At 44.3% G+C, this 24,339-nt stretch overlaps 1 protein-coding gene across 3 annotated transcripts; it reads right to left on the bottom strand.

Annotated features, from left to right (window-relative positions):
• Positions 1–113: 113 nt before the first annotated feature.
• On the bottom strand, positions 114–23,235 carry chd4a (chromodomain helicase DNA binding protein 4a). 3 transcript variants are annotated; one of them, XM_042710699.1, is made up of 40 exons: positions 23,215–23,235; positions 20,968–21,113; positions 18,486–18,604; positions 17,299–17,550; positions 16,875–16,993; positions 16,433–16,698; positions 16,181–16,308; positions 15,838–15,976; positions 15,547–15,716; positions 15,015–15,248; positions 14,683–14,886; positions 14,168–14,379; positions 13,876–14,007; positions 13,350–13,449; positions 13,042–13,233; positions 11,916–12,116; positions 11,613–11,750; positions 11,394–11,515; positions 11,003–11,176; positions 10,717–10,858; positions 10,457–10,588; positions 10,126–10,243; positions 9,826–9,950; positions 9,588–9,680; positions 9,179–9,499; positions 8,774–8,963; positions 7,927–8,013; positions 7,683–7,774; positions 7,438–7,571; positions 7,168–7,312; positions 6,888–7,056; positions 5,878–5,987; positions 5,103–5,463; positions 4,894–4,956; positions 4,416–4,571; positions 2,403–2,511; positions 2,148–2,280; positions 1,375–1,570; positions 1,031–1,194; positions 114–726 (listed from the first exon to the last, which is right to left on the bottom strand). In XM_042710699.1, exons 2-40 carry the CDS (start codon positions 21,029–21,031, stop codon positions 712–714), a joined length of 6,021 nt encoding a protein of 2,006 aa, XP_042566633.1. In that variant the 5' UTR covers positions 21,032–21,113; positions 23,215–23,235; the 3' UTR covers positions 114–711. The 3 variants fall into 3 exon arrangements, with proteins under 3 accessions (XP_042566633.1, XP_042566632.1, XP_031442306.1); XM_042710698.1 differs by lacking the exon at positions 23,215–23,235 and adding an exon at positions 21,660–21,903; XM_031586446.2 differs by lacking the exon at positions 23,215–23,235 and adding an exon at positions 21,660–21,903 and having other exon boundaries at positions 8,786–8,963.
• Positions 23,236–24,339: the final 1,104 nt, after the last annotated feature.

Genomic DNA, 24,339 nt, shown 5'->3' with positions numbered 1-24,339 from the left:
TTCTAATGGTACCATGGAGACAAATGCTTGCCATGGACTCAAAAGGCTCAAAATGCCTGATCTATTAAAAAAGGGCAAGTATGCAGTAATTTCAAACCAGCCAACATCAAAACTGGTTCTGTATATTCTTGTTGCTCCACTGGTAGAACAAGGTACTAACATCAACATCTTTGATAAGAGCATCTACTCCATAAATGTGTTCAGACCGGCATGAACCATGAAAACTGACGCAGACATGCACCAGTGATCGACAGAAATACGTTTCCAAGGTGAAAATTCGGTGTGACGCCCAGTACAATCTTATCTTGTTTCTATGGCAGCACTACAGTGCAAATATTTCCTTCTCAACAATCTTTCAGGGCTACCACAATTCCCATCAGAACTATAATGAGAGAAAGTCAAAGAAAAAAAATGTTTTTAAAAGAAAGAAACATAGGCCTTTATTGAATTTTTATTTTAGGTCCCAAAAAACCATAATAACATTATATCAATAATATTAATAAAGAAAAAAAAGAAACAAAACAAAAAAATAAAATAGCTAAGTTTCCTCAGCCTTCTGGTTTAAAGCCAATAGAAACGCTTCATGTCCATATATAGGTAAAGGGGTGTGGCTTCAAGCTAAGGCGAGATGTCCTCTGAGGTGCCAATCAGGAATGTTGAGGTGGTGGGCGGTGCTTGGTGGCAGGGGAGGTCAAGGGTGAGCCTTACAGGCTACTGTTGTGATACCTGAACAGAACAGAACACAGAGTACAATTAACATTCACATCAATAACTACTGAAGCCTTACTCTTACCACTGATTAGTTTCTGTCCGACAGAATACCAGCTAATATACAGCCCACTATCGAGATTTATTTACAAGCACTGTGAATCGATAAAAACAATTAAATAATATTTTTTTTTTTTTTAAACTCACAATAAAAACGAACTAATTGCAGTTATATTATGACAGCACTATTTACTTTTAATTATTTCTGTTCTCAGACAACACACACACACACACACACACACACACAGAGAGTCCTACACACCTGCTGTGACTGTGTGTCCGGGCCCCTGCTAGCCAGGCGGCTGAGAATGTTCCTCTCGGACATCTGCAGTCTGACAGCGACAGGAGGTATCCGGGCGATGGTTGCTGGGAGACGGGTGACATCTGCCTTCATGTCACTAAGCAGCTCCTCCAACTGTTTCAGCACTGACATGGACACATGGAAGAGGGTGAATAAGCAAGTCATTACAAAGTGAAGATATAAGACTAGCAAAAGGTTAGTGTTCCTACTACAAAAACACATGGTGAGCAACGTAAACTCTAGTGTTGCGTCACAACCCACCTCGACGTCACATCAGAGACCACTTTAAGTAGGTGACGTCTCACCTTTGTGCAGGACGGCGTTGGCCGGCTTGTTCCCGGACATGGACTCTTTGCTGAGGTGCTGGTGGGACTCGGCTAAGCACTCCACCTCACTGAAGCGCGTGTTGAGGGCCATGCTGGGGTGGGACGGGTCCTCGGTCATGTTCAGGTAGGCTGCCCGGCGCAGCTGCTCTTCAATCACCAGAGCCTGTTCCAGCAGCTACACACACACACACACACACACACACACACACACACACAAAGAAGAAGGGTTAGAAGATGTACTCAGACATCACAGCTCACACAGCATAGCTTTTGAGAACTTTTTCAAAGACAATTTTTCCACTCAGTCAGAAACCTCACGACAACACTCTAAATCGGCTCCCACTGTCGTGTAGTCTATTTTTTCTATATGCTTACGTTACTTGTATTCCCTGTGGGATTATCATTTCTATTGCACTGGGCCATCACATACTGCAAGCGATGCATCGGTCAAATGCGATGAGCAGCAAACAAAGCTGCAGCAAAACGTGATTTAGGCAAACAGCTCCAGCCAAGTGTTTCCAGGTAGCTAGCATACCGTACTGTTATGTCCAACAAACCGAGTGTGATCACACTGACTAGGCCAACACACTCTCTCACTCACACTCACACTCACACTCACACTCACACTCACACTCACACTCACACTCACACTCACACTCACACACACACACACACACACACACACACACACACACACACACACACACACACTCACACACACACACACACACACACACACACACACACCATACCTTAAACCTCCTGGCCAAGAACTTGTTCTTGATCTCCAAGAAGTTGCCGCGGTTCATCTCGCCCTTGAAGGGCTCGTTGAGGATGGCGAATCTCACGTCATTCTGGATATCCTGCCAGCGGGCATAGCCATGTCTGAGCAGTGAGGTGAAGGGGCATATCTCGAAATGTTTCTACCGAGTTCTCCACGTACACATACTCGTACATATGCACACACACACACACACACACACACACACACAAAGCTTAAAGGATACTGAATGATCCCGGCCAGGAGCCAGTAGTCATGACGACGATGCCAGATCTCATTGGTCTTCTTCGTAACGGTGGCAGCCCGCTCTTCATTCTGCCACAAGGAATGTAGTTCTACAAAAACAGTCAGAGAGAGACAGAAATATAAACAGATGATCACAAACAAAAGTTTGATTCGGTGGACCAATCCTCAAAGGCCAGCAAAAAGCAAGAGATGACCACAAGATAGAACTAGACATACCACATAGCGGTGCGCAATATGGTTATAAAGTCCGAGAATGAGCAAGAATGAAGTGAAACTAAGAAATGAAAACCGTATTGACAAATCTATTAACAGATCTGGAATAATATATATTTATAAATACGTGTAATTTCACCCTGTAAAGACTTTTGGTCCTTTAAGAAAAACAAAAAACATATGAAGTCATCTACATATATGATAATGTGTTTTGCACATTACAATTTTTCACCACCTCAGGAAGTGAGTCAATAGACCAAGTTCTGGGTCATCAGTCTGAGATCTTTGTCAACATCATGAATTGCAATACAAAGACAATGGAGGGATCTACAAATAAATTGCCTTATATACTTGATGTATAAAAAAAGTCATACTTAATATATTAACCTTCAATATCTTCTGTATCATATTTGATACATACATTTGACAAGGTTGTATTATAAATTAAAGTATGAAATATTAAGTAATTATAAATTGCTTCAATACAGCACATTTTTATATTGAAATATTATGAACAATAGAAATGTTATTCTTCCAGTAACTTTTGAAAAAATTGCCAAAGCTTTCCCTGCAAATACTTGTGGGTTACTACATAAGGGCAGCCATTTTGAATAAAGCATTCAGAGGCCCACTACTGCCTAAAGTGCACCTACAGTGCACGGATAATCCACCAGAGGGCAGAAGATGTGTCAGATTACATACAACAGGATTTTCAGGAAAGTACTGATCATGATGACATAGACGTCTCAAAAAATCTAAACAAATATGATAAAACAAACATGCCAAACTTTGGGTAAACAGAAGAGGGTGCATTTACACCAAGGCTGATACCAATATGGACTGCTAATTGTCATGAGGCCAAAAGTGGCCACCGTCTTGGCAAAACCAATAACATACGGCCTCTAGTCCCAAGAAATGAATCTTGAAATGTAATGTTTGAGCCATATTTCATTGTTCTGTCAAGACAGTGAATAGTAGTTTTAAAGTAATGCGCAGTTATTGACCCTTCCCGCATTTTATTGACTCCCATATATTTCAGACCCTATTTACTGAGACAGCACTAAATAGGAAAAATCCCTAGGTTTCCAAAAATGTAAGGAACTATACTTAGTGACTATGTCAGCTGTACACTAAAAGCGTGTGAAGTAGTGACACTCTATGACCGCCTGTGTACATGCAGGGCATATATTATCATAAATAAAAACATATATCTGCAAGCAGCAATCACTGGGCTCCAAGCTTTGTGTAAATGTTCCGTAAACACCTAAAGTCGAAAAGGATTTTGACCAAACTATGTCAGAGGAACAGAGGAAAACTGGTGTAACTGGTTTCGCATACCAAATTTAAAGGCTTAGGACGGTTCCGGAGACATTGAAATCTGTCAGTTGCAGTACCCCTTACGCACAAAATTGGGCATCCATCCAAAAAATGTGGTGGCAATGCAGCATGGGAAATGTCATGATCTTTGAACCTCTACATCACAAGATGTTGGCTAGTCAAGCAGTAGATTTGCACACTGAACATTAATCATTAGGTGGAACTACTCCGCAAATTAGTCCCTGTGGCGCAGCGACGGTCATAAATGGGGAAATAGCAAAGAGAACAAAAGCACCGGCCATGAAAGACAGACATAACACAGACTGAAATGATAAAAAGAGGGAGGACAGAGAGAGAGAGAGAGAGAGAGAGAGAGAGAGAGAGAGAGAGAGAGAGAGAGAGGGAGGGAGGTACAGGCAAACACAGACACTGAGACATTGATGTTCAAATATAACTGGCTAACCTGTGAAGCCTCCGTCTGCGATGTTGAACATGAAGCGGGTCTTGGCCTTCTTCTTCTCCTCGCTGGCCCCTGGAAGAGCTACCTCCTTGGAGGTGTCGCCGTTCTGCAGTTTGGCCGGCTCTTCCGTCTTGACAACCTCCTTCTCCTCCTTTCCATCTGAACACAACACATGCAAGTCAATAATGGCTCTGGTGACGAGTAAGGTTTCCATAGTATTTAAATCATCACTACCCTTCAAAAGTTTGGGGTCACTTAGAATCCTCCATGTGCTTTTCTTTCAAATATAAGGAAATTAGTTTGACAAAAGTTTGAAGGACAAATATCTGTATTTCGAACCCCTTCAAATCTTTATTTCAAATGCTATTAATTTTGCTTTATTTCCTTTATTTCTAAGTGACCCCAAACTTTTGAACAGTACTGTGCATTGAGCTGCATTATGAAGAGTGAAATCCCAGACGTAAAACCCTTCATTAATTACCTTTCTTGTCAGCTGCAGGAGTGGTGTCCATCTTTTCAGGCTTGTCTTCCTTTTTGTCTTCAGCTGCAGGAGAGAAATAAAAAGAAAAACAGGAGAGAGAGAAAAAAGAAACTCTGTTACTATGGTGCAGACTTCTGAGAATTTTGCACAAACTTCAATGAATAAGAAGACTTGATCCTTAAAACATCAGTGTAGTGGCTTCTCTTCACCTTTAACTTCAGCATCATCTGTTTTGCCATTTGACCCCTCTGGCTTGCTGTCCGCTGCTGCCTTTTCTTCAGCAGCCTCTCCGCTCTTCTCTACTTTCTCTCCCTCCTTCTCCTTCTCTTTCTCTTTCTCCTTCTCCTTCTCTTTGTCTTTGTCGTTGTCGTTGTCCTTATCCTTGTCCTTATCCTTATCCTTATCCTTGTCCTTGTCCTTATCCTTGTCCTTCTCTTTGTCATTGTCCTTGTCCTCTTCTTCTTTGCCAGCTTTCTCCGTTTCTGTGGTGCCTTCAGCCTCTTTCTTCTCGGGCTCTTTGGCCTTCTGTTCAGCTGAAGGCTTCTCCTCATCGTCAGGGATGGCAATAACCTGAGTTGAGAGTTGTAACAACCAACTTTAATGTAATGACTGGAAACCTTTTTGAACAAGGTTTTTTTTTTAATGCATTTTGGTTTTTTTAAATGGCCACAATTCTCAAAAACACCACCTTAATGAATGTTACTATATATTATCCATTGAATTACAAACACAACCTTCACAGGCTGTTACAGGTATAATGTGTGTTTTGTCTATTCCCAACAACTACTGTTAAGGCGCTGGTGCTGGATTTGGCTGTGCTTCAATAGGTTAGCATTAATGGTGCATTTGGATTAATTGCACAAGAAACTGAATGTGGTTAACATTTTTAAATTAGATTTTGGAGAGAGCATCAGGCTTTTCAGTCTTTGCTGCTGGCCATTGAGAGGTGTTGGAACCTGGCATGAGTTGAATGTGAAGGCTCACCTCCGATTCCTCTGCCTTGGCCTCTTTTCCGTTCTTTTCTACTTCATCCTTCTTCAGCTCCTTTTCTTTGTCAGCATCCTTGTTTGCATCCTCAGTCTTTGATGCATCCTCTGCAGAAACAGTTAATGAAGAGTTGAGCTCATATAAGGGCTATTCTTTATCAATTCAACCAGTTCCCCACCTCAATATGATGAGGAAATTCCAAATATTAGAACCATGAGAATAATTCATCAAGTAGGAATGTGACATTCATTCGGACCAGTTTCTGATAGATTACAGAATCTTTGCCCTTTAAATGGCACAGATACCAACAAACATCTACTTTGGTTAGAGAACAAATCTGTCACAATATGGTCCCCCCATTTTTGAGAGACTGTTTCTGACACAAATCTAAAAAAATAAATCCGTTAAATCTGGCAGAAGCTTGTACGCAAAGTACATATTGGTCCCCATAAGCAAAAGGATGAAGCATTTCTAAGTGGCTTTATGAAACCCCTATTCGTAATATTTGGGATTTATCCATCGTATAAGTCAGGCTTTCAACAGGAAAAAAAAGAAATACCAAAATAAAAAATTTGAGGTGGGAACTGCTGGTTGACTTGACATGAAATGGACAAAAAGACAGTAAGGGTCATTTAGGAACACAAGACCATTAAGGAACACAAAGACAAAGTGTTTGCCAAACACATACAACAGAAAGACTGGGATGAGGTAAACAAGGAAAGGGAACAAAGAAGCTGAACCAAGCTGTCCACTGCCGATAATGGGTTCAGTGAAGGCAGTACCAACTGCAAGCTGCTCTGACGGAGGACAAAGGCCAGCGTCCATATGGCAAACAATGCACAGAGGGCATATATCCATGGTTAACTCTCCGGAAGTAAAGAGAGTGTTAACTATACTTTAAACATGGTTGCATTTTCTAAGGACAGGGAAGGGGGACCAACAGTAAATGGGATTCAACTGGGGTAAATAGTGGCCTACCTAGTGGGCAAAAGTAAATAGTGGCATACCTGGGGCAGGGGTGTTGGGCTGAGTGTCTGCCGGGGTTCCGGTGGAGGGGGTCTTGCCTGGGGACTCTGGCTGGGCAGCGGCAGCAGCAGCAGCTGCCTTCTTGCTCTCTTCCAGTTCCATCATCCAGGGCATGGACCACTGGCCATTCACCTCCTCAAACTCCTGAACCTATGGGGCGACAGACAGTGGTGTCAAATTAGGGTCGAACAGTAGGTCATCATGGACTAGTACGCTCAACAGCTTTCTTTTAATTTACATTAAAGCCACGGAGAGTCATACCTTCTTACGGATCAGTGACATCACACCTATACGTGTAAGAACGTGTTGCCGTGACAACCCTTCCCGAGGAACACCATCGGCAAAGGTCTCTGCGCCATCAGCCCCGGGCTCACACAAGTGCCTCATGAAGAGCGACACGTATGCCCTGGCAGAGATAAAAAAACGCACGTTAAAATGGATAAAAAAAAAAAAAGGTCCAGGTCCAACTGTGGAGACCTGAGGTACTCCATTTCAACTTGAAAAAGCAGAGATAGCTGCGCAGCAACTCACTTGAACTCCTTCTCAGACTTCCCTCGTAGGTCCCTGACCAACCATTGGGTGGTGAAGGCATCCTGGGGCGGCATCCCGTAACGCATCACTGCATTCAAGAAAGCCTTCCTTTGCCTGGCATTGAACCCAAGCACCTGAAAAGAACCCCCAAAAAATGTCAGTCCAATCACATAGCAGTACATCCAAACATATAGAGGAAAGCAGAGTAAATCTTTAAATTGACCAGTCCTAGAGTTTGGTCTGACCTCAATGTTTCCTCCCACTCTGGCCAGCAGAGGGGGCAGTGGCTTGTCTTTGTCATTCCTCAGGCCTTTCCTGTTGGGTCGTCGAGAGTTAACTGCAGGGAGTAGGGGAGAGATAAGAATGTTACAGAAGCGATACCATGGTCCATTGTTGAAATAATGCAAACACGTGTCTTGAATACAAGGCTTAGGGAGTGCTACTAGTCTACCCCACATACACAAACAAACTACACTTCAGGAGGTGTACCTTCAATACGCTCATCAAAGTCTTCATCACCCTCTTCAGAAGCCACTGAGTAATCGGACTGGTTGTCAGACTGGTCATCCTGCCAATCTGTAGAGAATGGGTGGGAAGATAAAAGTAGTTAGGAAAGAGCATGGAAAATCATATGACGCATCTTTATAGATGACTAGAATTATAGAGTGGTTCTACTAGTGCCACACACACACACACACACACACACACACACACACACACACACACACACACACATTTCTATCACTTCTAGTGATTGAGTGTTCACACAAACACAGAGACTCAATGAAACATGACTTGAGTGTAAGCTTTATACACCCAGACTCAGAGGCGATCAAGAAAAAAATTAATTCATTAATTAATAAATCAAATCCGTCACTGCCATCCAATCAGATTGACACCAAATGCACATTTTTGTCTGAGAGAGAAATGTCTGAGTTGAGGAACTAGCAAGTTTTTCCTTCACGTGTGATTACTGCAATATAAGTATAACGTTTTCTTGAGGCAATTGTGAGTTGATCACAGCACTCAATCTACTAATCATGCAATAATCGTCAGATAATGCATGCATCAAAGCCAACAGACCAAATCTTTTTTTTTTTAAATAAATAAATAAATGCAACCCGGGGGGAGGAAATAAGTAAAATAAAATGTATATATGATTTATATATATATACATTCTGCCAACCAAACACAGACAGACTCCACACACATAGAACACTTCTCTACATACCAACATGCTTCTACACAGTGACAAACAAACAAACAAACAAACAAGGACAAACACAGGGGAGGGTTAGAAGGTAGTAATGCCGAGCAGAGCAGAGCAGATTGTTACCCCGTCTACTACCTCGGTCCTCCTGGGAGCCATCGTTGTAGTTGACTTGCTTGCGGATACGTTTGCCTTTGCCCAGATTGCGGGCCAGGTCCTCTTGCTGCTGCTCGTAGTGATGGCGGAGCAATTTCTCCCAGTAGTCTGGGTCCACGCTCTCCTCCTGCTTAATAATCTCACGCTGCACCTCCTCCTCCTGAGACAGCACCAGGAAGTAAGAGGAAGAAGAACAAGAGGTAGATGGTTATTTGGGGACACCATGGACAAGCAAATGGATTCCCTGATTTCCTCAATCTACTGCATTTGGCTAACATGCGGAGTGTGTAGGATAATTCACTCCTTACTTATTACTTTCTGTATAACCACCTTTGGACTTTTCTAAGTTTTAAGGGACTATAATACTAGACTGACCTCCTCTTCCTCGTCCTTCACCACATACTGGGCCACCTTGAAGGAGCTCAGGTACTCGTTCATGCTCGCCAGTTCTGGGGCGTCATCTATCCCGTCCTGATTACGGTCCAGCAACCGGTCAACGGCCTTGTCATCATAGTGGATAACACTGCTGTCGTCTTCTTTGCTCTCTCCTGTAATACCATGTAATTCATCCTTGAAAAGTTCCTCCGTTCCGAACTTCAGAATGTCGTCCAGTTCCTGCTTGGACATGGAGCCAGTCTTGGAGCCAAGACCTGGACGCACCACCAGATGGGTCAACATCATCTTCTTCTTTGCCACCTGAGACAGAAAAAAATAACATCATCAAGGCATGAAGATCAGCAGGCTTTAAAATGTCCATGTGCAGTATTTGGCTTGCGAGTTGTACCTGAGTGATTCGTTCCTCCACGGAAGCCTTAGTGACGAAACGGTAGATCATCACCTTCCTGTTCTGGCCGATTCGGTGAGCTCTGCTGAAGGCCTGGTGAGGAGGGTGAAATACGATAGAAGAGGGTAAATATCTTCAATAGGACCAACCTTTTTCTTTCGAATTTCACGAGGGAATTGATACTAACGCAACCCCACTAAAAGGCCTTCAAAACAATTGGAGGAGCTGCGCGCCTAACCTGGATGTCATTGTGAGGGTTCCAGTCGGAATCGTAGATGACGACCGTGTCGGCTGTGGCCAGGTTGATTCCAAGACCACCAGCCCTGGTGGACAGCAGGAAGGCAAACTGCACAGCACCCGGAGCTGGAAGAGAACACAGAACATTACCACACAAATCGAGAGTGCAAACGTGCCACTAAACGAGGATCTAGTATTAGCTGAGCTGTATGGGGACTGGTGAGATAGTAGAGGAATGTAGTTATGGGAATGTAAGCTCAGACAGCTGAGGCAGGCTTTGGGTTTTTTGTGGGACACTTACAATTGAAGCGGTCGATGGCTTCTTGCCTCATGCCTCCAGTGATGCTTCCGTCGATACGCTCGTACTTGTAACCTTCATGTTCCAGGAAGTCTTCCAGCAGGTCCAACATTTTGGTCATCTGGGGAGGAACATAACAATCACTTAGTGACTTGGAACAGTGAAACTGTTGTTCGAAATCATGACGAGACTGGTGTGACCAGACAATACAGAAAACCGAACATGCTGTGAAGATCCACTGTTAGCAGAAAAAGCTAAATTAAATTACATTTAAAAAATGCACTCAAATGTGTGTGGAACTGCATGAGACTAATGTGTTTCTTAGTATTCATACCTGAGAGAAAATAAGCACTCTGTGTCCACCGTCTTTGAGTTTCCTAAGCATCTTTTGCAGCAGGAACAGCTTTCCAGCAGCTTTGGTCAAGGCATTGCCTTCGTACATGCCATTGGGCATCTTTGCAGCTTCCTGTTTGAGAAAATCAATCAAAAGTTTAACACTACGTCTTAACTTGTAGCACACTCTTATTCTATACTTCCTATGTAAATATCCATGGTATGTTCCAAGACATCAGTGGACAGTATTATGGGACGTACCATGGCAGCTGCAGGGAACAGGTAAGGGTGGTTGCAGCATTTCTTGAGGTCCATCACCACGTTGAGCAAAGACACCTGGTTACCTCCTCCACGGGTGTTCAAGGCCTCAAAGTTGCGAGTCAGGATGAACTTGTAGTATTTCCTGTAGAAACATAAATGTTTTATATCTTTTCCAAGTGACAAGCTTTCCTCTGTTGTGGACAGTTGTAGATACATCCCCTCTATCCAATGCAGCTACAGTTTTATCCAATACCCTCCCATCCATCCATCCATCCTTTGCACTTACTTTTGCAAGGTGCTCAGCTCAACTCTGACGATGAGCTCAGTCTTTGAGGGCATGTGTTTGAAGACATCGGCCTTCAGCCTACGCAACATGTGCGGACCCAGCATGTCGTGCAGCTTCTTGATCTGGTCTTCCTTGGCAATGTCGGCAAACTCTTCCAAGAAGCCCTCAAGGTTACTGAGGTACAAAGGCAGGCAGGCAGTTAAGACATTGCTTCTGTACGTTTATAACACTTCTAGGGAAGCCGTAAGAGGAAAGGCCGTGCTCACACACACACGCACACAAAATTATTTTGGAATGCAATTCATGAAACAAGTTTACCCAGCTTTCATGCAAGACTACATTGGCAAAAACCACTGTACACATGCTCACACACACACACACTCTCTCTTACCAGAATCTCTCAGGCGTGAGGAAGTTAAGCAGATGGAAGAGCTCTTCCAGGTTGTTCTGCAGAGGTGTTCCGGTCAACAGCAGCTTGTGTTGGAGAGGGTAGTTATTCAGAATCCTGAAAAACTGGAGAACAGAGAGAAGCACAACGCAGAGTTAATTCTCATTCATTAAACTCTCAGGAAATGAGGTCAAGCAGCACTCCATCAGTGTTAAGACTCACCTTTGACTGGTTGTTCTTCAGCCTGTGGGCTTCGTCCACTACCAGGCAGGCCCACTCGATGGAGCCCAGGATAGCCATGTCGATAGTGATCAGCTCGTACGACGTCAGCAGCACGTGGAACTTCACCTGTGAATCTTTCTATAGACAGAAGAGGTCAGGAGAACCATTAAATACCATACCAAAACGTCAGAATGAAAGTCACAGAGGAGAACCATACATACCAACATGCTATTTGTAAGAAGTCTATATAACTAGTGGTTTACTAGCCCCCCCCTCCCCCCCAACTATCTTTTCCTTACTCACCTTCATCCGAGAAGCCTTCTTGCCACCGCGGATTGCATTGTCCTCGAAGGTAAACTCGTTCTCACGGATGACAGCCCTGCTGTCTTTATCGCCCACGTAGGTGACCACGTACATGTCGGGGGCCCACAGTTCAAACTCTCGCTCCCAATTGATGATGGTGGACAGGGGGGCGCTTACCAGGAACGGCCCCTTAGAGTGACCCTAGAGACAGGAGGGAAGAGTGGAAGAGGTCATTTTAAAGAACCCACTGAAAGCTCCAAGATCTCTTACAGTTGCCTTAATATGAGCTGTGAGGGCCATTTGGTTTGTTTACTCAAGAACTGAAGAACATCAATTTACTGACATGGCTAACAGGCTGAGTTCTAGTCTCAAGTTTCACCAGTAGGTGGCAGAAGTATCTCCAATTCTGGCTTAGGGCCAGAATCACTCAAGCCTGACAAACAAAATGTGGCCACTGATTTTGAGGATTATACTCAATTTATCCCCTAACATAAGGACAAGCACATTCATCAACAGCGCATCAAAGGACATGGTACCAAATATGAGCAAATAAATTCCCTACTAACTTGGCACAGATAATAGCAACATTACCTTTGCCGAGGGCAGTGATGTGTGAAAAGCAGGCCATACGTGTCTTTATAATAACCAGTTTTCAACAAGCAGACGGCTGATTAAAACCGGGATTATAATAGGAGAACTGAAGTGGACATGTGGTTTAGAGCCATGGGTTCCTAACGTTGCATGGCAACCTCACTGAACATTTTAAAGAACTGTCCTTAGTTTTTGACTCTAGTCTGTGTCTAATACATTCAACTGGTACAATTCTCCTACCAGACAAAAACGTTCCCACAATTCGCAAGGCAACAACTGTACATAAATGAGTCACAGTTGCCAATATCTTCATAATTAGACAGACAACACACAGAGCCCTTAAATTACGCCTTTTTAATGCTTATGGGAAATGTTTTATCCATAAAGCCAATTATGGGTATTCTGACTATGAAATTAATTGAGGCCTACAATGAATCAAATCAATCTCTCCCTCTCTCCCTCTCTCCTCCCTCCTCTCTCCTCCCTCCTCCCTCCTCCCTCCCCCCCCCTCTCTCTCTCCCCCACACACACACACCTCCTTATAGAGTGAGTAGAGGAACACAGCGGTCTGCACAGTCTTGCCCAGACCCATCTCATCGGCCAGGATGGTGTCGGTGCCCTGTGCCCAGGAGAAGCGCAGCCAGTTGAGACCCTCCAGCTGATACGGATGCAGGTTGCCCCCTGTGGAGTCCAGGTAGTCCGGCTGGCGCTCAAACTTGATGGTGGGCTGCAAGGGACAAAAATGGAACATAAATTACAGAAATAAAACCGCTGTGACATCTGGATGGACAATTCTGTGCGGGCACCTTTTCACGCACACATAGGACGTTAAAACACACTTACATCCACCACTGGGTTCTCAGGAGGTCTGTCGAGCCTCTTCAGTTTGCCCTTAACCTTCAGCTTCTTGCTAGGCCTTCCTTCATCTCCCATCATTAGCTCCCTGATGCACAGATCACAGATCGTTTGAGTGAGGTTAGACAGATCGTTTGAGTGAGGTTACACAGATCGTTTGAACGATGTTACACAGAGCGTTTGAACGATGTTACACAGAGCGTTTGAACGATGTTACACAGATCGTTTGAACGATGTTACACAGATCGTTTGAACGATGTTACACAGATCGTTTGAACGATGTTACACAGAGCGTTTGAACGATGTTACACAGAGCGTTTGAACGATGTTACACAGAGCGTTTGAACGATGTTACACAGAGCGTTTGAACGATGTTACACAGAGCGTTTGAACGATGTAACACAGAGCGTTTCAACGATGTTACACAGATCGTTTGAACGATGTTACACAGAGCGTTTGAACGATGTTACACAGAGCGTTTGAATGTCAGTGCAACATGCAAGTGGGGGCATACCTGTGGTGCCAGTAATGCAGTTTGAAAGGGTCAAACTCAGGGACATCCATGTCTTCAGCCTCCCAGGTGGCTTGGTCATAGGCCAGGTCTTTCCACTTAATCAGGTAGTGCACGTTGTTCTTTTTATCCACACTGATCACACAGAACAGGATGGTGCGAGACACAGAAAGAGAGATAAGATTAATATTAATAGTAGCACACTTCTGCAGGGTTGACATTAACAAGCTACAGTTGCATTATATGTGTGTGTGTGTGTGTGTGTGGGGGGGGGGGGGGGGGGGGTTCTCCTTACCTGTGGTTGAGAATACGGTGGATCATCATCCACTCCATCTTGATGCCGTAACGGTAGTATTTCTCCTCCATCTTAGCATAGACGGGGTCTTTGATCTTACGTTTGTCGCTCTTCTCCTCTTCACCCTCGACACCAAAGTCAATGGGAGGGGGCTCGTCCATGTCGTTCTTGCGCTGGTAGTTGCGGAACATCACCTGACAGTGCAGCTCCAACTAGATGGAGGGGGACGGAGAGAATAGAGTCAAATCTAAATGCCAACTCAAAGCCATCGATCCCACAGGCCTAAAACATATACTAATCATAAACCACAGGGAGGAGTTATACGGTGTGTACTTGGGTGTGAGGGTGTCGCCATGTGTTTACAAATGGTCTTAAATACCCAGAGCTAGTGCAATATAATAATAGTTTACTACATTACTTGTAGGTCGGACACACACAAAAAAAAAAGAGCAATGCCAATAGGACTGCTGTAATATGTGTAGAAATATGCATTTTTCTTATGTAGATGTGTTTACCTGTAGTTCAGACACCCAGGAGCAATGCCAATAGGACATGTTGTGCCACTTGGCAAAGAACTCTCTCTCTGGGCGGCCAGCCAATGGGGAGGGGTCTGGTTGGTCAGCAGGGAGGTCAGGAGGGCGGGGCACAGGGGTAGGAGCTGGAGGATCTCCCCAGCGCCACGTCAGGATCTTCTGCACCTTACCCTTCAAGGCTGGACACTGGAAACACAAACCACAAGACACAAATAAGCTTTATGACCGCACAGAAAACATGGTTTGAATTTTAACAATTTTATTCATATCCTGGTCAGTCAAGCTCATATCAGAAGTGTGATAGGTCGTCTCACCAAGCAGCGTGGGCAGATCCATTCTCCATTGGGGATCTCGGGCAGGGGCGGGTTGAGGCAGTGGATGTGGTAGGACGAGGGGCAGGAGTCGCAGCACAGTAGCTCGCCACCATCCTTGCACACTCGGCAGTACTCCATGTGGTGGTCGTCCTCCTCGGCTTCACCGACGGGTTCAGGCTCCTCTTCGGCCTCCGAGACCTCTTCACGTGCCTCCCACTGGATGCCCTCCTTCTCCTGAAAAGAGATCAAAAACAGAACAGGAGAGAATGAGAGGGTGATACAGAATATACAAGGAAAGATAAAAATCCCCAAAAGAAATGTCAAAATCGCCAATAGTAAAACGATTATCAGTCCCTGTGTGAACAGATTGTCATTCTTTAACTTTCCTATGACAATTAGTCATTATCTTTTCATGCCGATAGGAGAGGACAGAACAGAACATATGGAAAAGGACGGATGAGGTGTGTGGAGTGTGGCTGTTATGGTTTAAACTGCTAATCCAGGTTGTGCTTGGGGAGGGGACGTGACTCACGCAGTGCGGGCAGCTCCAGGTGCCCTCGGGGGCTTTCTCCATGTCGGGGTCCAGGCACACCATGTGGTACGCTCTGGGGCACGTGTCGCAGAGGATGATCTCGCCGCCCTGCTGGCACACCTCACAGTAGTCTTGGTGATCTGTCTCGTAGCCATCACCATCTTCCTCCACTGAGAAGGAAAAGGAGAGTGTCAAACATGAACCGGTCTTTTAAAAGCCAGAGAGCTCTTTAGAAGCTGCTGAGCTCCAGGTAAAAAAGGTAGAAGACTAAAACCACGACAGTCCACTCACCCTTCTTCTTCTTCTTGGCGATGGGCTTGGGCTTCTTCTTGGAGCGGCTGCTGCGGCTGTTCGAGCTGTCCGACACGGACACGCTGTTCATGCTGCCGTCATCAAAGTCACTGTCCACCTCCACATCGTCCTCTTCGCTCTGAATCAGGAGACAAGGAGAGAGACAAGAATAGGAGATATCTGTTATCACACTGTTACTCTGACAGGAAGACATGAAACTGACAAGAGAGAGCATGAGATAATCCTGACTAAGAACACTAGGATGAGAAGGGTGGTAGTAACGGGAGTAAAGTTTCCATAAGGCCACATTCAGAAAAGGGGGAAACAAGGCATAAATACTCACAGAGGAGCGTTTCCTCTTGCTATTGAAGCCTCCCAGCTTGATCTTCAGTGGAGCTACCTTCTTGGCCTTCACATTCTTCTTCTCTTGAGGTTTGGGGGCTGGCTTGGACTTCTTGCGAGCATTGGGCCCTATTCAGAGAATTATGTGGCGTTCAGAAATCTAGACAATGTTCAAGCCCACAGAATGCCTGACCGGACAGGTTTAGGTTGTTGTTGTTTATCCTCTTTAACTAAGGGTCACAGGTCAACTCACCTTTCCCCTCCTTTGTCTTTGCTTTGCGGAGTGGTGGGGCTGGAGGGGGCAGTGGTTCAGGGGGGGGTGGGGGTGCAGGTGTGGCTACTGGCACTTCAGCCACCATGCTCTCCACGGCGGCAGCCACATTAGCGGCTGCCAGCGCGGCGGTGGCTGTGGCTGAGCCTCGCAGGGGGTTGTTGGTGCTGAACTCACGCCACTTGGCACCCAGCACCATCATCATCTTTGACACAGCGATCTTGGGGTTCTTCGCTGCTATCAGGGGCCTGTGAGGAGAGAGGTGACAACCAGAAGACTTAAAAGATGCAAGGCCAAAAGCACTGCCACAGAGTATTAAACTAGTTTCTGTATAAATAATACTTTTTCCTTCCCATACTCAACACTAAAAGCACTGCACACAAAATCTGCAGCAACCTCCAGAGCTTGACAAATGGTTCCATACCTGACAAACTGGCTGAAGGCCTTGTAATTAGTGAGAGATCGGTAGTCCTCTTCACTGAAGACGTGGTCAATATCCTCCATGCCCCAGTCATCCAGAAGTTGGGATGAGGTCTTAGGCTCCTAGGGGGAAATGTCCGAGTTAAACACAGACCACTGACTTATGTGGCAGGGCACCCCTGAGGTTACATACACTTTAAGCTTTGGACAATGAGGCATGCTTTGATAAAATCTGATTTCATTCAACTTTCCATTAGGAAATTCTTTATAGATCAATAAAAAGTTGGAATGGAATTGATGCCTTAAATGCCAAATGTTTTCTTAAAAGTGGTTTGAACCTTAGACTACATTTCATCCAACAAAGTTTCATCCCCCAATTAGAAACACATTTTGAAGCCTTGCTGCTCCTTAAACGATAGTGCACTCACTGAATTATCGTCATCATCCTCCTCCTCCTCTTCCTCAGGCTCTTTCCTCTTGGCACTTGAAGACCCTCCGCTGCGCTCCACGGAGCCACTGCTCCTCTTTTTTTCTTTGGCGGAACTAGCACGCTTCTTCTTCTTGCGGCCAGGCGTGTAGTCGCTGCCCTCGCTATCCGAGCGGGCGACACCCACGGCCTCCTCTTCGGGCTCCCCAACCTCTGGCTGTTCCATGGGCTCTGGGGAGCTAACCTGCACGTCCTGGACGACACACATGTGGGAAATTAAAATGCAGGCAGGCATAAACGTGTACATTAAAAATGTAACACAGACAAACACAGGTTTCGCTCAACATCATTACACTCTGAAATACAAATGGACGACATATGCAGACACAGAAGCTTGCATCAATAAATCACACTTGCTCATAAATGCATGAGCACAGGTCTACAAACCCTCATGAAATAAACCATATGTGGTTTGTGTGGCTGTGACCACTATGCAGCTGTATACAAGACAGAACCCTTATAGAGGAGACCCTACAAGCCATGCCGGGTGCTACTGAAAGAGAACATATGCACAGTACTATAGAAGTCTGTGAAAATTGGGCTTAGATATGGGTAGGAACAGTTGGAGGGCGCTTGACTACCCTCAATTCTCAAAGTATAATTCAAGCTGTCTGCAGTAGTGTTCTTGTAAAGTGGTCTGTCATCCATTAAGTGCTACAAGGTGACTAGAAACACAACGGGGTGGGGGGGGGGGGGGGGCCATATCAAATGAATGTTCCCTATTTTGGATTCCAGCTAGGTCACATTCAGGAACTTCACATTCCTCCATTAGAGATTAATTATATACACGAGTCAATCTTAAGAATCCATGTGAGAAATGGGGCAGAAGATGAACCCTTATAGGAGATATCCGGCAAACAAGGCCCAAATGCCGGTTAAATTTAGAAGACAGGAATACTGTGTTTATTCTGCTCCCCTGGGATGCAGCAGCTCATGCCAAGCACTCGATCAGACTGCAGCCATGAGACTGACTCAGTCCAAACAAAGCTGCCATTTTCAGCAAGGTGTGAATTCCAAATAGTCGCTAACTTACAGAGGGTATAAGTAAATAGAGCAGGACCATGAAATTGAGGGTATGGCTCCAAAATTGTAATATTTTTTGCGTGGGGCACACGCACAGACACACACCTCGCGTCGCTGTCGGTTCCTCTTGCTGCTCTTGCTCTCTTTGCTCTTCTTGGCTTTCTTCTTCTTCTTCACCTTGGGGGCTTCGCCCTCTGATATATCCTCCTCCAGCTCCTCCTCATCTGGAAAGAGGGCAGATACACAGAACCCATCAGCCCAGCCCCACACAACCTCACTCCCAAACAGCCCATGGACCCGACAGCAGTGTGTGGAATGGCTGTGCTAAAACCGCAAAGGCACTAAACTGCTACTTACTACTGCTAAGTAATGGGGTAGAGTGGTTCTTATTAATAAAAATGTCTCACTTTCATGTATAAAAAAAAATATGCATGAAATAACACCTGAACTTAAAAAGGTTAGATAGAAGATGTCAGGCATGTCACAAGCCAGCATTTTCATTATTTCATGTGATTGAGACATTGAGAACCATGTGAAACATACAAACTCTAGTTTGTCTGATAAATGCTGCGCATACATTTGTCTGAAATAATTATGTATTCGAAAGTACCAGGGTACTGAAATTACTATAAACTTACATCTCTACAATGTAGTCTATGTTCACAGTGGTATTCATTCATTCCAAAAATCTGGCAGAGGCAATCATTTTGAAAACTGATGTTTATGTGTGATCCTATATATACTGTGCACTGAAGTAACAAGACACTCAGTGCAACCTTGGCAACCATGTCAAGCCCAAATCATATAAAGTAATTGCTTGCAGATTGAGAATGCAGAGGAATAGCTGGACAGACTGTGGAACCCTAAAGGTCTGTGAGTAGCCGGTTCATGCCTGGGAAGTCGGTCACCCAAATCTGAGTGTGCAAAACTGACTCGTAAGTCTACTGACAATTCCAATGTCATTCGACTCTTGTATCATTGTATCTGATAGAACATGACCCCACAGTGACATGTCCCTTACAGTCTCGGGAACAGTCGAGGGAAAATCGAGCTGTATAAATAACGAATAAACGATGGGCCATTATTCCAGTTTACGACTTTTACATTATCAACTAGGTGACCACAGGAAGACACTGTTGTGTGAGAATTCAATAGGGAAAACATCTTGATTGTGAATAAGTCGAACAATTTCTTGTAAGACAGAAAGGCATCCGAAAATTAGAGACACTGTATTGGATACGTGAGGTTTCCCGTCCCAACCTCACTTAAGATTATTTGTTTCAGATCAATCACGTTAATTTAGCCATACTGGTTAGCAACGCCTGTTTGCGGAGAAAAAAACAAGAAAGGCTGATGTCAGCTAAAGACTGAGCGACCAACTTCAAGTACTTTGCTACAGTATTACTTATCCTTACAAGTTTATGCTAAACATACCAAAAAAACAATTAGCTAGATACATTTTAAAATGTTGCAATAAAAAGTATAGTCTTTGCTTCCAAATAAACAATAAAAACCATCGTGGCGATGGCTACAATGTTGACAATCTAGGGAAAGCCCCTCGCTGCACTTTTCCGGTAACGTTACCCGGCTACCGTCGTCACATCCGACCCCCTTAAAAGTTAGAAGTGGTCTTAACGTAAAAATGCAAAACTACTGTGCCCAGTTCTGATCAAAATGAATTTCAACAAAAACACATTCTGAAGTGAAGTCTACCGCTTTCCTTCACCCAGGGCACACACACGCCAAACACAACAACGTCATCAGCGTGCTAACCAACTAGCTACCAATCCAACAGAGCTCGCGGCAGTCCATCGTCTGCACGCGAAAATACCGGTAGGCCGCAATTCAGTAACACCGTGTGAAATAAGCATCTATTTTAGGTTTAGGTTGTACACCAACACTACCAAATCACAGACTGTGTTCTACGGCGGCACAACTGTGGACATCGTAGAGGTATTGTAAACATGAATGGATTTCGAAATACGGAGTTGTGGCTCTGAGCTAGCAAGTGAGCTAACAAGCGATACCCTAGCTAGCAAATGGATGAATCCGCATAGTTGCACACTTTGCCATCTCCGCTAACTGCTGGCAGCGACAATCGACCAGTAAGTGCATGGTATTACGAAGTCCAGCTAATTCTCAAATGAATGTGGATACAACTGTGATTATATATTTTTGCAAATGGTCAGTCCTCTTAACGCAGATTAACTTCAAAGTTTGTACTACCTTCTTCTAGCAAAACAAGAATTTAGTGTGAACATATAGATACATAATCATGTAACCAACATGACCCAGAACGATGAGAACTTCAAACCTGCGCCTTATCCGTCGTCTAATGCACTCCAATCACACACACACAAAAAACAATTGAGACATTATCAACCTACCTTCTTTTAAAATGTTACCTTTAGTTAGAGAACGATCTAAAGTAAACTACAGGCTTTGACACAACTTAAAACTTGATTGCAGTTGCAGCTTATGTTGAAGGATGCAGAGTGGTTGTTTCAACCTAATACAAGCTAGCCAGCTAGCTACTACAGTGAATTGTGCGTGTTGTGCCAGCTAATTCGAGTTTAAATGATATTACCTTGAATCATGCTTCGGTCTTCCGTATGTCCAAAATCATCTCTGTCGTCTTCACTCCCCGACATTATGAATGTGAATTTTCACTTCACAATGTGGGCCAATATACTTTAAGTAGTTTTTCACCTCGGCTTTCACCCAATCTTGCGTCTATCCAAGTCGAAGCGGGAGGAGGGGAAGCCGGTGGCGAGGGGGTGAAATCAAAAAGAACAAAAAGAAAACGGAAGTTAATGTTGAGTTACGTTAGGTTGAGGACCAGGTGGACCTATAATATATCGGTGCCTACAGTATTCCTTATACAACTAGCCAGCAGGGTTACTACAACGAGAGCCAAAGTAAATACCATTGACTAGGTAAATGCGAAGAAATTGCAGGAAGATAAAAGATACGTTACTCAATGCATCGTTTGCTATAGCCGCCAAGCTACTAGCGGTTAGCTAACTAACATTACCATGCTAGCTAGCTAGATATACCTCTGGCAAGCGACAGCTTTGTATGCTTGCTAACTCGCCTGTTAGCTTTACCGGCTAAATTCAAAGACACGAATATGTCGTCCCGCCATGAATCCGTGTTTTGTCTTATTGACACAGAACACTTACATGTTCTACTGTTGGCATTTTTATACATGTGATTCTGTTATAACCTTTCAAACCCAGCAGACACAATTTGCAACAATGTACAGTTAAGGTTACTCACAGAACTTGAATGATCCCGTTGTTTTCGAAAATGTAGGATTACGTTATTCTGTAATTAACTCTTTACACACTGAAATTTGTCGTATTACTGTTATAGTTGTACGAAAGCCTAAGTGGTTTTCTTATCCATTAAGCAGTATTCTAATGTTGGATATGGTCCGGCATATCATACGACGTCGCCGTCTCGCTCACTCACTAACACCCCTTGCATACACACAAAGAGATCAGGGGCCAGACATCCCATAATAACCCCCCCCACATACACTTACCCCTCCCCCACTCTGCATAGTTACCTTGCAACGTACAGACCATAATAATCCCCCCACATATACTTTCTTCCCCATTCCTCCGTGCCCCCCTAGCAACCAACGTTACCATGGAGACACTCACCCCCTCCCACCCCCACCCAACATCCCATAATAATAATGAGCACAGTCACTGACATCCCACAATAAGCATAACTCCAAAAAGAGAGAGCAAGAGGAAAAAAAGCTGTCACATGGCAACACCACGCCACATGACTACAAGATTTCACCTCCCATCTACTGTACATGTATGGAGCCATACAGCACCATTCACTTTTGAAATGACATAGTCTTAACCTGCTAAGTATACAACTCATGACACACAGACACACACAAATGTACACACAATGTGCATAGGGTGGGGGAGGGGGGAATTCATGCACTACAAGAAATGGTTAAAGAGAGGTCATACTGGTTCTAGTCATTCCTTGTGTGTATGTCCTTCAGTCTAACATTATCAACATGAATGTAGAAGTGTAAATATCTAGAGGCACTATCTAGAGGCTGACCAAAGCATTAGTACAATTACAGTCGTCATTAAAGTGTTAATCCATATCACACTTCTGTTCCTAAAATGTACATCCACCTGGTACATAACCATTGACATTGATTTTGGGAGACATTGCACCTTACTGTGAGGACACCTGTTTTGGGGATATATGATAAGAATAGCACTTTTTCCTGTCTTGCATGCCGTTCAGTTATGCTGTAATGTTTTACTTTCATACTGCGTCCCTTTACCAACCAGTTTATTTCTCTCTGTCTTGCTGTCCATTTGGGCCTGTACAAAGGTCAGGTTTCCCCGTGATGTTGGTATTGTAAGAAGCAATGCAGCAAGTAGTAGAGTAATTGGATGCAGGGAAACAGGCAGGAAATACCCCATGTAAAAGTACACATATGAGAAACTCCCTTAACATGACAGTGCTTATACCAAGCACAGACACTATAGCAAGTGTATGCAGTATCAGATACACATTATGTGGGTATCCAGAAAGTGCTTGAGGAACAGATCTAGTGCAGTATTGAAATACAGTGACTTAATTTAGTGCCATCTTGTTGCAGAATGACATGTTAACATCTGGTTATCTATGTCAGGCAGGCTATACAAAATAATCTTTGGTAGTTAGAAAAAACTGTCAACAGATATATTAAGCTAATGGTGGTATGTGGACTGTACATGGATGTCATAGTTAACTTTTTGAGATAGAAATAATGAGGAAGAAGCATGTTTACAAACGTTCTCTTCCTCACCCTGTCTTCCGTTTCTAGACCTCTCTGTCAATTCATCAGCCAGTCCACCATTCTCTCTGACTCAGCAAGCTCTCATTTTGACACTACTTAGTTTGTCCCTCTCTACCTCCTCCCTTTTGTCTCCACCCTCCCTCTGGTCCAGCCTTTGTCCCTCATGCTTTCTCTCTTCCTGGGTTTCTGTCCGTCTCTATCTCTCTCTCTCTCTCTCTCTCACACACACACACACACACACACACACACACACACACACACACAGAGCCAGACAGACACACAGTACATAAAACAACAGAAATAAAACATATACATAGACCACTATACATTTACCCACACACATTTTTCAGATACGATTTTCCATCACTCCTCCCACACTGCATATCTCTCAATGTGTCTGTTTGTCTTTCTGTCTCTATATGTGTATATGTGTGTATGTGTGCATGTGTGTGTGTTGAGATGGGTGTGGGGGGTGTGAGTAACATCCTTTACCCACCAATCAAAGGGATATGGGGGTGGTTTCCATGGATACCAAATCACACGCACCCCTCCCCCACCGACCAGGCCTCAGCGAACATCCCATAATACACTTTCAAAAGAAATGTACAGACCATAATATTCTTCCTGTGCTGAGTGTCGCTATGGAGATAAACATAAGGGGCGGGGGCGTGGGGGTGGGGTGGAGGGGGTCAGATTACCATGCAAGCCAAAATGCAGACCATAATACTCCTTCCGCTGCACCTCCTACCCACCCCCACACCCCCTCCCACCCCCACACACATACATATCACACCCTTGCCATTCCACACAGCTCTTAATGTTGAACGGTTGCCAGGCAAGGCAAGCACATATGGAGTTGATCATGCAAATTCCCTGATATACCGGCAGGAAGATAGCCAGACGGAGAGAGAGATGGGCAGACAGATAGAACATCTGAGTGCTATGTATCTGGACTGGCAGATTGATACAGAGCAAAGCAGAGCTGCATTGTCAAGTAGCGTCAGACATACAGACAGACCAGTTGAAATGAATTTACCAAGACATATATGCCCCCTTTTGTCTGAAAAAGACTGGTGCGACAGGCAACATACAGACTCACAATGAAAATGACTCATTGCATGCCTTTTGTTATAT

Source organism: Clupea harengus, chromosome 19 (genome assembly GCF_900700415.2).
Source record: "Clupea harengus chromosome 19, Ch_v2.0.2, whole genome shotgun sequence".
Classification (NCBI taxonomy): Eukaryota; Metazoa; Chordata; class Actinopteri; order Clupeiformes; family Clupeidae; genus Clupea; species Clupea harengus.
This window is presented reverse-complemented; position numbering and strand designations above follow the sequence as displayed.

What these genes read in the sequence shown, in the direction of transcription:
- chd4a (XM_042710699.1), bottom strand. Translation starts at nt 21,031, where the DNA reads ATGTCGGGGAGTGAAGACGACAGAGATGATTTTGGACATACGGAAGAC. An exon ending in AGACCGAAGCATGATTCAAG is followed by an intron (nt 18,605 to 20,967) that starts GTAATATCATTT and finishes CCCTCTTTCCAG; the next exon opens with ATGAGGAGGAGCTGGAGGAG. An exon ending in GCAAGAGGAAACGCTCCTCT is followed by an intron (nt 15,977 to 16,180) that starts GTGAGTATTTAT and finishes CTCCTGATTCAG; the next exon opens with AGCGAAGAGGACGATGTGGA.